The 14,877-nt window shown below is 32.8% G+C and overlaps 1 protein-coding gene across 1 annotated transcript; it reads left to right on the top strand.

The window, feature by feature from the left end:
- The first annotated feature begins 89 nt into the window (after window positions 1–89).
- On the top strand, window positions 90–14,593 carry LOC144970252 (adaptin ear-binding coat-associated protein 1-like). The gene is made up of 8 exons (XM_078909695.1): window positions 90–364; window positions 7,861–7,961; window positions 8,620–8,724; window positions 9,413–9,494; window positions 9,769–9,877; window positions 10,697–10,843; window positions 12,136–12,293; window positions 13,361–14,593. The coding sequence occupies exons 1-8, from the start codon at window positions 180–182 to the stop codon at window positions 13,413–13,415; spliced, it is 942 nt and encodes a 313-aa protein (XP_078765821.1). The 5' UTR covers window positions 90–179; the 3' UTR covers window positions 13,416–14,593.
- Window positions 14,594–14,877: the final 284 nt, after the last annotated feature.

Below are 14,877 nucleotides of genomic sequence, written 5' to 3'. Positions count from 1 at the left end.
TTTAATGTTAAAAATTTAGTAGAGAGTATTATTTGATAAATTAAAAATATAATCATATTACCGACGAAAGAAAGAAACAAAATAAATAAACTGACAAATATATAAGAATAAATATAGACATTGTATCTATTGTTTTCACATTTTTTTCCAAAACATATTTTTTCAAATACTTTTGCTTCATGAATAGCTTTTTTTTTCTTTTAAATGTTTTTCTCTTGATGGTGAAGAGGCATTCTGAATTTTTAAAACACCCAGATCATTTGCAAATAATCATGGCAGACACCGCCTACGAAAGAGTGTTATGCGTCAAAAATGAAGTGTTAGTTTATCGGATTCCCCCTCGTCCGTCAAACCGTGGTTACAGGTAAAAATACGTTTGGAAAAATCAATTTATCAAAATTTTATTATTTATGTTGATAGTTGCTGAATGAGTTAAGACAAAGTCAAAGAGTCCGAGCCGCAAAGTAGATTCTACAAAGACTAAAGAAAATGAAAAGTGGGCAGGGCAGGGTAGGATAGAGACCATTTTCATCCATTTACTGAATGAGAATGTCGTTTTTAATTATATTTTTTCTTAACAAAACCAGGCATTTAAGGCATCTCAACCTCGAGATCAAGTCAATATAGATCATGGCTGTCATTATTCCCAGACGCCTGTCTGGGGATAATGAAAATTCGTTATCCCCAGACAGGTGTCTGGGGATACGGATAACAAATTTTTGTTTATCCCCAGACGCATGTAGCAAGTGGGCAGAAAGATTTTATGCAAAATGCCAAACTAGGCGTGAAAAATGCCAAATATTCTGGAAAAAATACTAGTGGTTGTGTCCCAAAACAGTTAATATATCAAGTGATATTTAACACAAGATGAAAGTAAATAGTGATCAAATGTCAAATCCAGCTCTTTTTAAAAAAAATATTTTAAAGCAAATGGATCAATGAAATTTCTTTTGTTACTTTGATCTGAAAACGTCAAACTGGCAATTCGACTTTTTATTTTCAACCAGGAAGAAAGTTGTTAATCATCAAATCTGTTCATAGTCTACCAACCATTTAAATTTTCATTACCTACCTACCTGTTAACTTTATTGATCATCTCTTGTTTCTATAATTTGCTCATTCTGGCCACAATTTTGGGGACGACCGGGAATAAATTTTATTTCGCGGATGAATTCCTAGGCCATGGTGTTGTTCACCCCAAAGCCCAAAACCGACACCTGTTATTTTCCTGTCTGCTTCGCACAAGACAATACAATTTAGTATCACACGTCCACAAAACTAGATCCAACAACATATTTTTATTCGAATCAGAGATGAAAATAACTACCAAAACAAGGAAGCAAAAAATAGTGGAAATATGTTTAGCTCATGAATTTAAGATATTCCGATAGCGGTGTGGATAGGCAGCTCAGTGGGTTAGGCCACCTTTCATTTTACTCCTTTTAGCTGCACAGATTCGAACCAGTCGCGACCGCCCCCCCCCCCCTCCCCCCCACGCACATTTTTTTTTTTTTTTTACTTTTTCTTTCTTTCTTCCCAATTGATTTTCATTGTTTTAACTTTTGTTCCGAGTTCCGAGCAAGAGTTTTTTTAATCAGTTGAATTTTTTATTTCTCCGATAATATTATTTCATTATTTAATTTGCTCTAGATCTATTATTGTTTTTTTTGTTTTGGTCAAATGATAATAATAATAGTAATAATAATACTACTACTACTAATAATAATAATAATAATTGTAATATTTGTTATTATTATTACTATTACCATCATAATCATTATTATATTATTATCAATAATATTATTTTTATTATTAATACTCTTTCATACTATTACTATTATTTTTATTTTTATTATTATTATTATTATTATTATTATTATTATTATTATTATTATTATTATTATTATTATTATTATTATCATTATTATTATTATTATTATTATTATTATTATTATTAACACTATTCCTTGCTCCGAGGGAAATCTCTCTTTTTCTTTTTTTTTATATTTTGACCTAAACCTTAGAGTTTTTTGTTTGCTAAACCTTTATGTAAATGTTCCGTTTCTGAGCATTAATTTCTTAAATTGTTTTTATTTTTAAAATAATTATTGTTTTTTTTTTCTCCTCTATCTGACCATTTGGTCGCTCTCTGAATATTTCTGTTTGTTTGCTTTTTAATTATTATTTGAGATCGGAGTGGGGACGAATATATTTGCTAGAAACTAGAAAAAAAAAACAAGAGAGAGAGAGAGAGTTTAATAAAAAAAAAAAAAGAGGTGGGGGGAGGATGGATGGGACATTTATCCCTTTCAACGTTCTGTAAAAAGAAGACGGAATTTTTTTTGTTTTGTTTTTTAAAGTGGCGTTACCAGGATTCGAACCCACAACGTCGATTATGGTCAAACTTCCAGGGCAGACGACTAAACCATTCGGCCATGACACCCACTTCGAAGTCGACGCATATTGTGTATATGTAGTAACAACTGATTTTCATGTTGGTTAATTTTATGTTTTTATAGATATTTTATTAACTTTCCTTATTTCTTTGTGCATCTGGAAACATTCCATATTCTGGAATGTGGATAATTGTTTAAAAGAGCGGAGTTCCAAATATGCGTCTGGGGATAATGAAAATTCGTTATCCCCAGACAGGTGTCTGGGGATAACGAATTTTTATTATCCCCAGACAGGTGTCTGGGGATAATCACAGCGATAGATCATCGTTTTGAGTTTAAAATAAAAATGAGTTCTTCCTTCACTTCATCAATCAATTAATTCAGGCAGGTTTGGCTCTGCTGATTCTGTGAGAGTGTAGTGTAGTCAGTCTTGAGTGTAGTGAGTCAGATGTTGCTGCCCGAAGCTCAAAGAAATAAATAACAATGTAAAATTGGGAGGCCTTCCGAAAGCTCCTACATCCCCAGTATTAATGTTCTTGTAGGGGGGGGGGGGGGGAAACTTTCTAAATTATTTTAAAAAGTCTCCCCTCTCCCTAACCCCCTACTAAAACATTATTAAAAAATTTTCCACCTCCCAAACCCCCTATAAGAACATTAATACTGGGGATGTAGGAGCTTTCGGAAGGCCTCCCATAAAATTGAATGTAAGTTGTAAGCTTCAATTTAATCAACGAAAACATAATGCGGACATTTCGGGCTTCGGGAGGACTTTCGTAGTTTCACAACAGTTTTATTTTACTTAATCTTTTAGCCCAAACATTGTTTTATCAGGTTATAGTATCTTTATTTAGGGTTGAAGATGGGTTTTATCAGGTTATAGTTTAGTGTCTTTAGTTAGGGTTGAAGTTGGGTTCGGGGGGTTTCACCCCGATAATAAAGAGGAGAGGGCGGCGGTTCGTGGGGTCTCCCTGTGATAATTAAAAAAAATAATTTTAATCCCCTCTGTAGCCGTGCTGTGAAACTGCAGAAGTCCTTCCTGGGTTTCCCCTTTTTAAAAAAAAAACAGGCTGAATGAAACACTACAGACGAATGAGATATGTGATAATGATAAATGGTGTTAAGGTGAATAATATTGTTGATAAAGGGGAAATCCGAAACGTCCACAAATTCAAAAAAAAAAAAGTTAGAAAATAATATTGAAAATAAAAAATTATCCCTGTTAGGATTTGAACCCAGGACTTTCCTGTCAAGAGTCAAACAGCTTAATCACTGCCAGGGTGTCCAGCAAGGTCGGATATAGTCGAATTTTTTACCTTAAGGTCGGATTGGTAGGAAAAAGTCGGATAATTGCACCCGAGGTCGGATTTTTAAAGTGATCGTGCGATTCCGAGCGGAAATGCGAAACACGTCTATTAGTCTATTCTTGTAGATCTAGTAGATTAGATCTATAAATCGAGATAGTCAACTGTGGCTCGTTGCTAGATCTAGAAATCTAGATTAGGCCTATTTTAAATTTTGGCGGACTGTTTTTTCTTTGTTCAATTCATTGCTGTTGCTTTTACTCATTATCCCACTATGGGAAATTGCTATTTTGATCAAACTTGGCTCAAGGATGAACGTTTTATAGAATGGCTTGGCTGTGATGTAAACAATGCTGAAGTTTTTTTTTGCCGTGTGTGTCGACAAAATTACACCATAGGTTTGTCAGGGATCAAAGCTTTGACATCACACATGGGACTGCAAAGCACATGAAAAATTTTCAAGCATCAAAGCAAAGTGTGGGAATTTTAAACTTTTTAAAGGCAAAGCCAAGTGCTAGTGATTGCAGCAATAGTAAATCTACCTCCAATGCTGCAGAAATTCGTTGGCTTCTACACCTTATCAACTCACACAGCAGTGCAGAAGCTCAATGATGTTGCAGGGTTGTTTAGAAGTATGTTTCCAGACTCAAGTATTGCTAAACATTCAGGGCCGTGCTTTGGCTTTTAAATTGCTAGGTAGGATTTTTTGGGGGGAGGTAGGATTTTTAAGTCTGATAATCTGCTGGACACCTTGACTGCAATCCACTTGACTTGTGGAGATATTTAATCATGCCTATTTAGAATAAATTTTTTACAATATGAATATGCCACTTTTATTTGAAATGTAAATGACACATTCATTCACAGAGAAAAAAAAACAAGATCATAGATTTTTTTCCTTTTATAGTTTTAGTGACTCTGTTTTCATGATAACCAACATGGAGTGATATCTAGTGATAGACCTGTAAATTCTCAGTCAATTAACTGAAATCAGTCAATTTGTCAATTTCAAATATTTAAAAAAAGGAAAAGAAAGAATTCACAAATCGTAGTCGAATGACCGTAAAGTAATTAGGAGGAGTGTTCCACAACGCTACGCATAGCTCATGGGCAGTTTATATTAACGATGGATATATTGCCAAGGTAAAGCGATGCTTTTTAGAATTGGCGTGTCTGAACACATCCCAGTGTATTTTCACACAGCCTTCGTTAAATTATTTTTTCACTTTCCAAACCTGTCGTGATCCCAACGGTAGCCAATTTTAACTGAGCCGCCGAGCGATAAATTTCACTGTTTCATCTAAGCCAAAATTGACCACATTTACATGGGGGATCGTAAAAGAATGAAAAAGTAAAACGCGAAAGCCGGAAGTGCGTTGTGTAGACACCTTCAAATCGAAAGTTAGGATAGATTGCTACAAGCACATCTCGATTGCCTCACGTTGTAAACAAACTGGTTGACCGTTTCTTCACTGATTGGGTACCTAATTATAAGGAACAATGTTAAGTAGCCTAATTAATTCCTGCGCAAATTAGGACATTTTCTGTCATTGTTTTGCTCAAGCGAGCTTGCTTTTTACTGTGGCGATTTACCATTCATTTCAATTCTTAGGATTTTTCCGCTACGTCTGCCGCAGTTTCTTCATAGGATGATAATTCACTTCTACTTAATGATTCAGTGTATTGGCCAGAAGTCATATTTATTTCAGTTTTTTTCTTTCTGTCATTAACTGATTGAAAATCAAATTTGCTCATTGCTACATGATTTTAATTAATGTTCTCACAATGCCTGTGCTGTTTCGTGGATCGCAATTCAGACTTGTCGAGCATCAATAAAGATGTGAGGAATAAATTCAATTGGTCGTGGCAAGAAGTTAAAGATGATAATGGTGATTATTTTTCTGACTATATCAGAAAAATTCCAGAGGCAGGAATATGACTGATGAAATCATCTTCACTTATACGAATGACATGCTTATTTTTAGCATTCCTTCTCCATCAAATCAATGGCAGTCATACTTCCAGGAAGTAATAACACCCAATATTTTAATGTATTGTATTTATCACTCTCCTCACCAGTGATGCCCTTATTTAAAAAAAAAAACAACTTGACTCTTCAGGTTGTCGAAGAGTTTCAGTCAATTTTTATAGAGCTCATTTACAGGTTTACTAGTGTTGTGTTAGGTGTCGCTCTTTTAGAGTGGTATCTAGTGTTGCGTTAGCTAGTCTATTAGAGTGATAGCTAGTATTGCATATCATTTGCAATTTCAGTTTCACTTTTATTATTATTATTATTATTATTATTATTATTATTATTATTATTATATTATTATTATTATTATTATTATTATATTATTATTATTTATTTTATTGTTGTTGTTACTTATGTTTACTTACTTAAAAGTTTTACAATTAATGAATGAAGTTATTAATTACTTAGTTATTCTTTAGAGTGAGTTGTCAACAGACAACAAAGGAAATTAAAAATCTTGTCTGAGTCCAATAGTCATAGGTACCTGTATATCTGAACCATGTTTCAACATTATTCGACTTTTTGAAATGTTTTAAAATATAAATAAAGACTCCAATACTGATCAAACCTCTATACTTTTTTCCAGAGGGTTTGAGCCCCTGGGAAACACTCTGTATGGTTTATATCCTGTTGCCATCTTATCACGTTTAGTTGGAGATTATTGACAGATGTTATATTGTGCTGTATTTAAATAATATGGGGAAGAAATTTAATGCTAGTAAACATTGGCAACTTTAAATATGATAAAACATGATTTGAACCAAGTACATTATGATTCTTTTTTTTTTCACACTCTTTGAAGTGGTAGAGGCAGGAGATAAGTAACTGCAATAATTTCTTCTAATCTTTTAATCTGGCTCAGATTCTCAGTAAAACTTTCACAATTTGTAATAGTACTGTGGTTGCCGTTTATAAGCACAGTCCTCAGGGAATCAAGGAGAGCATGCTTATAAGCGGATTTGGGTTTTTGTTCTGCTAAGTCTTTGTAAAATGCTCGTATTACAGTAAAAATAATAACTTTTTTCCTCTGAGTTTGCAATTGTATACATAATGGTATGCACTGGGTTGCAGGCGTGGAACAGCCATTGGCCCGTGAAAAAGTCATTTTTGCTTTTATTTTTATTTTTGTAGGGTGAACAAACTCTTTTTTTCCTGCCATTAAATGTCAGCAGCATTACACCATCGATGTCGAGTGGGAGGGGGGGGGGGGGGGGATAAAGAAGCTTGAGATTGTTGCTTTTTTTACTTTTAATGGGAGGCACCTGTTTATGTCATCCTCTATTTCTTTGACTTGGTTCTGACTCTGTTGCAGGTCTGATAGTTTTTATTGTTTGTTTAACATTTGAGTTCGTTGATGCAGAGTGCAGATATGTGTAGCATAAAATAAATTTGTCAACAGACAGGTGTGGGAAATCAAGAAAGTCACAAAGAGTAAAGGTGGCAACTTTGTCATCATCTCACATCGTCAGCAATTACCATGGTCATCAAAATGACTATCTTGATTGAAGATTGAATTATGATCATATCTGGTGACAGTCAGAGCCTTCCTTCTCATGCCCTGCTTCTAGCACTTGACAATGCACCACAGGGGACAATGTGCCTGTACCCTCACTACCTCCTGCGCCTATTGCTATAAGTTCAGATGTTATGTTCGTCATGCATTGTCTGTTTCATCATTGATGGTGTGAATCATACATCGCTTGCAGATCATTTTGATGGTTTTTGTAAATCCTGTTTGTCAACCTGTTGTATTAAAAGAAAGTTGTGATATTTTTCTTTTTAGGTATCTGTTTATTTTATTTTTTTTTTTTTGTAATTTTAAAGTATGGTCAGAATATTTATGTACTCATAAGCTGAGTCCTTTTCAGTGAACATGCTTATATTAGGGGTAAATTTATTTAATAAAAATTTAGTTTTGAACCCCTGATCGTGCTTGTAGCCGGATGCTTACAAATAGAGACCACTGTATATTAAAAACCATTACATACATTTATAATGCAGATGATAATGTTAGATTGTGTGCACAATAAAAGCAAAGAGATTACTTTTTTATGATGGGGACTGAAGCCAAAAATCAATTTTAGATTGTACAGCTAAGAGTCATAAATTTGACTTGAATGTGACTTTTCAGAGCTGATGAGTGGAAATTGGATAGTCCAGACTGGACTGGACGTCTGCGTGTAGTGTCAAAGGGCAAGGACTTGTTTATTAAATTGGAGGACAAGAACTCAGGTTTGTATTGTTTTCTTTTTTTTTTTATTACGCCCTTCTGCGTGGCATGTCGTCTAGGTATTCCATGAAAGTATATAGATAATCCATCAAACAAACATCTGATGTCAACACAAATCACCCATGTTGTCCGAAGTAAGCAAATTGGGGTTAATAAACTTACCCGGGGAGCGAAAGGCTCGAATCTGGTAACTTCTGGGTCACGGTGCAATGCCTTAATGACAATTTCTACTGGTTGTATTTTTTTTTTTAATTAAAGGTCTAAGAGAATGGCGACGTTTTCTTTTTGACTCTCTAAATTAAGACTTATGAATGAAGATCTTAATGAGTTATTCTTGAAATTAAAGCATTTTTAGGTAGTATGATGTGTAATGCAATTAATGTTGATTCATAGATTTCCTAGAAAAGTCGAGATATATTGTATATATATATATATTAATATATAAATATTTTATATATATATATATATATATAAGATGTACCACTGAGCCATGCTGCCCCCTGTAAAAAGCTTTGAGCACATTTAGTGGATATTGCACTGTATGAAAGCTCAAGTTTTTAAAAATCAGAGAGCACTTGTGATTGGGAGGAGATGTTATTTTAGTCTGTGATGATGTTTATTGATATGATTTTTAAAATTTTTTTTGCAATCTGTTTTTAGGTGAATTATTTGCACAATGTCCAGTGGAAGCTCACCCCGGCATTGCAGTTGAACCTGTGATGGATTCTAGTCGTTATTTTGTGCTTCGTATCAAAGATGATTCAGGTATTTAAACATGTAGTAAAGTTAACATTTTTAGATTTTCATTTTTGGAAAAAGTTTGGATTTAAAGCTGTCATGCATATGCAAATTGTTTAAAAATTAAAAGTGCTTGTCATACTCTTTTGAAATATACTGGAAGTTATGAACTTAATTATTTAGAGATTTTGCTATACTTCCATGAAAAGTTACCTTAAAAATGTCAATTTGTTGTTTTAATATGAAATTAGAAGTAGATCAAAGAATAATAATTTTATGTTTTCCAGATAGAGGATTAGGTTAGGGAAAACAGTTCATTATTTTCTTCTTTCCTTATTTTAAATCCCATGTGCAGCCACAATTCATTGCATACATAGCAATCTGGATTGCCAGCACTAGGGTACTTTATTCATGGGATATATAGGAAGCACATTGTAATTCTTTACTTTCTGTGCCCCGCAACCCAGGAACATGTTGTTACATTATTTGTCATCTTCGTTGCATTCTAAATTGTTAAAAGTAAAAGAACTGTCTGGATCATCATTATTATCCTCATCACCACCATTATCATCATCATTACCAGCACCACCACCACCTTCCTCGTCATTATCACTACAACTACCATCATCACAACTCTGGAAAGTTGGCAAGTTTGATTTATGTTTATATTTGTTGTTTTATTGTTTTAATTTTGTTTAATCATTTTTATTCTCAGGACGGAGTGCCTTCATCGGTATTGGTTTCCATGATAGATCAGACTCTTTTGACCTTAATGTTTCCCTCCAGGATCACTTCAAGTATGACACTAATTTTATCATATTTTAAAACTTATGGTGTTAAAATTTGGACACTGTGATATAAATAGAATGTTTGGTGTGCCAAAAAAAAAAAAAAGATGAAGAAAAATATCAGTGTTTTTTCTTACACCAAGCTACTGTAACTAAAACAAGACTGTCATCATTACCCCTGGGTTTTAAAATTATTTTTTTAACATTCTTTATATTTATGTAGATATATATTGATCCTAATCAACTGTCAGAGGGCTAATTGTTATTTTAATCTTGAATTCAGATGGTTAAGACAAGAAGAAAATGCTGCCAAGGAAACCAAGGCCTTTGACCAGGGACCAAAATTAGATCTGGGTTTTAAAGAAGGACAGACTATCACTTTGAATTTGGGGGTAAGAGGTTATTCAACATTTATTAGAGAATTAGATTGCTCTTATTCTATCCAGGAAATTATATTTATTGCATGATGTAAATAGTCATCTCTTCATGTATTCAAGAGGCTGGATATATTCCACATAATGCAAGCGAGGATATAGTTTCAATTCAGGTTCATTTTTTATGATGAATATATTAGTTCACATTGTGTAATCAATTTCCTATATTATTTCAGCTGAACTCGGATGGCAAAGGTGCTGAGGAAAAATAACCGTATCACGCATTGAGAAATAGATCAATAGGGAATAAATTTGAAGTTATTAACCTGATGAAGTTTTCCTGTTTATTATAAGATAAGCATTTAAAAGGATAACTATTGTTTAATTATGATTTTTTCATTTTTTAAGCTTTAATTTAGATTCTTTTTCAAAACATAAAAGTCCTAATAGCTCATTTGATAAAGCACGTGCCTTGTGTGCAGCCAATGTTATTTCTGACCTCTATGAATCCAAAAGTGAACTGTGAGCTTCTGTTAAGTCTGGTAAAAAGTATTCAACGATAGATTAGTATCTTATCCAAATGGGTGCAAGCAGTTGTTACTGTTTGTTAGTTATACAGCAACTGGGGTAAACTCCAGCTTTATGACTGGATGACCACTTTTGTTTTTAAAAAAAATAAAAATAAAAACACATACACATATTGGATTTAAATTGTAAAACTATTTTAAAGATACAGTTCACTGTTGTTTTTTAATTTGCATTGTTTTGAAAGTACACTGGAATTTTGAGACATATTTGACTTATACTTTGTTTTCTTCATTTAAAAAATTGATTCAGACAAAGAAGGAAGGGAAGGCCAAGTCTAAACCAGCAGCCAAATCAGGCAATATCGGTTTTCTACCACCACCCCCGGGTGGTGTTAAATTACCTCCACCCTCAGCAGCACAGTCAGAACCACAACAAAATATCACAACTGCACCTCAGGTAAATAAAGAGTAAAATAAATAATTTACAACTTTTGTTGGGTGAAGCAGATGTTCTATATATGTGTATACTTTTGCACTGATTGTGTGGGTATATGAGGACTTCTTTGGGGCTGAAGTGGCCAAATTCAGACTTTTTTTTTTTTAATTCAGAGGGCACAAGATGAAAATTGTGATTTTGCATAGAAATTGGCATATTACCAAATTGTTATAAAAATACCACTCTTCATGTACCCCAAAGCGTTTGAATGTGAAAATTCGTATAATGTGGTGAAATTCATTCAATTTGGGCTAGCAAAGGTTTTTAATTTTAATATTTTTTTTCTCATCTTTTTTTTTCATCAAATAACTTAAAATTCATCAAATAACTTAAAAAGAAAGAAAAAAATATAGATTTTTTTTGTTTCTTATAGCAGTTTTTAAAATATAAAAATGCATAAGGATCAAGGTCAAAACTTGTTATGTGAACATCCAAGATTCTATATAATACATTATTGGTGAAATATTGGTTATTTTTTTGATGCAGTATTATCACTATTAGGCAGCTGTCTACTTAGTAAAATATTTCCACACAGTGCCCTTACTTTATCTTCCCACCTTATGATCGCCTACTTGGTGTAATATCTCTCTTTTCTTGTGCAACATTTTTTTTTCTATTAAAGCCGCCTCTCTAATATCCCTCATTCTCAGGTCATTCTTCATCACAATCCTTGCTATTTCTATTATGTTTTATTTACATATTATATATGAGTTGCAAACATTTGAGTGTATTCCTCTTAGTGAGGATCTGTGCTTGTGTCTGAATGAGACTTTTTGGTAATCTCAAACAAAGTACTTTAATAGTGTGCTCTTGGAATCTACATCTGTTTCCTATTTGAACCAATTCCCCATTGTCTTACCTTTTCTTGGGTGCTCTAATTGTAATTCTAGAACTTTTTACTAACCCATTTTCTGCCTTTTTACTGACGCTGATATGACCTTAATGTGTTGCATGCGCTGTAAAATCCTTAAAAACAAACATAACAAACATTTTAAACAAACATACCTTGCACTAACTGTATCCCATTGCCATGACCCCCCCCCCCCCCCCCCCCCCCCTCCAAAACAAAAACAACAAAAAATGAAACAAATAAACCCTGATTGAAACTGGCGCAATTTATTTTTTTTTTAAAAACACGTTATGGATGAGTTTATTTAGAAATTAATGGGCAAAAACTCTTGTGTTGTCCAGCCACTGCCACTTACCAGATTTAAATGGACTTGATTGTTTACTCATTATCTTTACCTCCCAAGGCACAATCATCATCATCATCAGTCTCCAATGTCCAAAATGTAGACTTGTTGTTAGATATTGGTTCATCATCAGCCCCACCCCCTGCTAGCACCAACAACAACAGCACTGCCAGTCAGAATCCACCTGATCTCTGGGGGGATTTCACAGGTGCCTCAGGGTAAGCTTCCAAATCAATCATTGTATTATGGTATTTAAGCTCTCTCTATGGTTGGTAAAACAATAGAAGACTACACTAATTCCATGACATGGTTATTTTTAAAGCTCGGCATACAAAGCAAAGAAGGAAAGAAAAATAGAATAAAAAACTCATAAAAGATATTCTTTCCTGTCAGACATAATGTGCCACCTCTGTATGTGACAATTTGATTTAATGAGTCACAGTGCAGTCGAGAACATCAGTGTCAGTTTAGTTTTCTAGTTTTCCTTTTATTTAGAGCTCAATTCTGTCCCTTGCCAATTGTTGTTGCGATCCATGTTTTTTCTCAAAATTCTTTCCTGGGTCGATTGAAACAAGCTATCAACATTTCTAGTTTTCATCCATGTTGCCAATCCCTCTTGTCTTTATTCTTTGTCAGTTAAAAAAAATGTTTGGCCAGATTTCCCATTTGTCATTAGCAATTCTAATTTCTTTCTTTTTATGACATTTCCTATTGATCTAAATTGTAAATGTTTGATGTTTTGTAGAAAATTTTTTCTTCTCTCATTTAATATGATATTGATGCTAAGCATTTAGTTAAAATATTCATAACATCCTCCAGCCGGATAAGATATAACATGCCAGATAAGATATAACGTGCCAACACACAAAACTATGTGTAACTTTGAATGTTTGTAGACTGCTTGAGAACTAATTATTAAAATTGCTGGCTAAAAACAATAACAATGAGATGAGTGGCGTCAATTTCTTCCAATCTATAACGTTATTAGTTAAATGATCTGCATCAAACTTAATTGTCACACCAATATAAGAGTCCCAAGGTCTTAATTGGCAGCAAAATTATAATTAGTACTTAAGCAATTTGAAAAGTCTGCTGAGTTTTATGAAGAATTTGAAGACCTGCAGAGACTCTGTCCTTTTTGTGTTTCTCATAGATCATTTGTAGTTTACAACAATCCAGAGAAATGTAGGAAACGAAAATTAGGTTGTTCAAAAGGATAGCAATAAATTTACACTTTTTCAAGCATTTTCTTATCTTTATGTTAATGTATATTTTTTAAATTCAGGTTACAGAACACATCATCTTCCAACAATGCGTCCAACAACTGGATTCAGTTTTGATGTCCGTGTATGCTTCAGTCTGTGTTAAAGTCTTCTCATTTATTTTTGTGTCATGAAATGTGCAATGGGTTTATTTTTAAACCTTTTTTTTTTTCATTCTCTGTAAGTGTTGCTTTGAATATTATCATTTCAATTTAGTAATAGGACCTTTATGGTTATTATTCAATGACACCATGGAAATAACAATTTTCATCCAGCTTTTACTATGATTGTGTCTTTAGTTTAAATCATTTTGAAATTTAAAAGTAAAGCCTGAGAGGACAATAAAATCAAAAATGTTCCTTTCAGCAGTCGAAAATAAAAAGGATAGATCGTCCACTCTCTTTTTTTGTGTGTGTTTAACTTCAGAATTTGAACTCTGCCCCATGAAGCCATAGTCGTTTAGAGATCTTTAAAAAGCTGTTCACTTTATTTTCCATTTTCACTGTTTCCTTGTCATTGAATTGTAACTGAATTTTAGTTGATAAGAACTAATTAATTGATACTGCTGGATGTGTTTGAAGTGTCCGAGATTAAGAAATGAATAAATATGAATGATTGGAGGAGCGGGATGTTTGTTTTCATTGAACATAATATGGGTTTATACTGTTTCTGTATATATGATATGTTAACTAATTTATATTTTATTTCTTTCTGGAATATATTTAATTGTTGTGACTGATTCTATGTTTTTTTTTGTTTTTTGTGCGTGGAATGCATGCACATATTACACATGAATAATAGTTTTTATTTATCAATTCTAAAGATTTAAATTTTCCTAGTGAGGTTTAAGCAAAAATTAAAGCTTTTACTGATTACATACAGACCCAATTCTAATCAACACAAGTAAAATCCGATTTACATATTTTTTAGGGGCCAAATTTGGATGAAATATTTTTATATTCTCTTCAGCTTTGGATTATTCGACTGATATATCAGGGAAATCTTGTGAAAATCTTTATTTTTAATTCATAATTGGATTAGTTTTCATATTGTTTTATTTTCATTTATTCAGAAAAATCTGCAGCATACTTGATGTAGAATTGAGATGTGGTGGATATCTTGCATCTCAGCTTTATACATATTTTTATTGTTTTGTTTGTTTTTTATTTTTATTAAAATCAACAACAACAACAACAAAATACATTTTTAAAAACTAAATAAAATACTAAAAAAAAAATAAAGAAAAAAATACAAAACAACTGATTCTTTTTTCATTTTTTATCATGTGACAGTTAACTTTGTTGGAATCTTTTCAAAATACTATTATTTCTTCAACTCTTGAAACAAGACAAGACAATAATGTTTGAGATTTTGGGCAATCCTTTCTTTTTTTTTGTAGAAACATGTAATTTTGTTCTTTATCTGATGTGAAGCCTCTGAAATTGAAGAAATTGAATTATGTCATTGATAGGATGTAGCTGTTGTCACAATCTTTTTAAAAAGTTTGTTTTTTTTTAATTTCGGAATGCTGATTTATTTC

The sequence above is a fragment of the Berghia stephanieae genome, chromosome 4, assembly GCF_034508935.2.
Source record: "Berghia stephanieae isolate SIO BIC M18660-M18661 chromosome 4, UCSD_Bste_1.3, whole genome shotgun sequence".
In the NCBI taxonomy this organism is placed as follows: Eukaryota; Metazoa; Mollusca; class Gastropoda; order Nudibranchia; family Aeolidiidae; genus Berghia; species Berghia stephanieae.
The sequence above is the reverse complement of the archived record's forward strand: the minus strand, read 5'-3'. Positions and strand labels throughout refer to the sequence as shown.

What these genes read in the sequence shown, in the direction of transcription:
- LOC144970252 (XM_078909695.1), top strand. Translation starts at nt 180, where the DNA reads ATGAATAGCTTTTTTTTTCTTTTAAATGTTTTTCTCTTGATGGTGAAG. An exon ending in CTATCACTTTGAATTTGGGG is followed by an intron (nt 9,878 to 10,696) that starts GTAAGAGGTTAT and finishes AAATTGATTCAG; the next exon opens with ACAAAGAAGGAAGGGAAGGC. An exon ending in ATATCACAACTGCACCTCAG is followed by an intron (nt 10,844 to 12,135) that starts GTAAATAAAGAG and finishes TTACCTCCCAAG; the next exon opens with GCACAATCATCATCATCATC.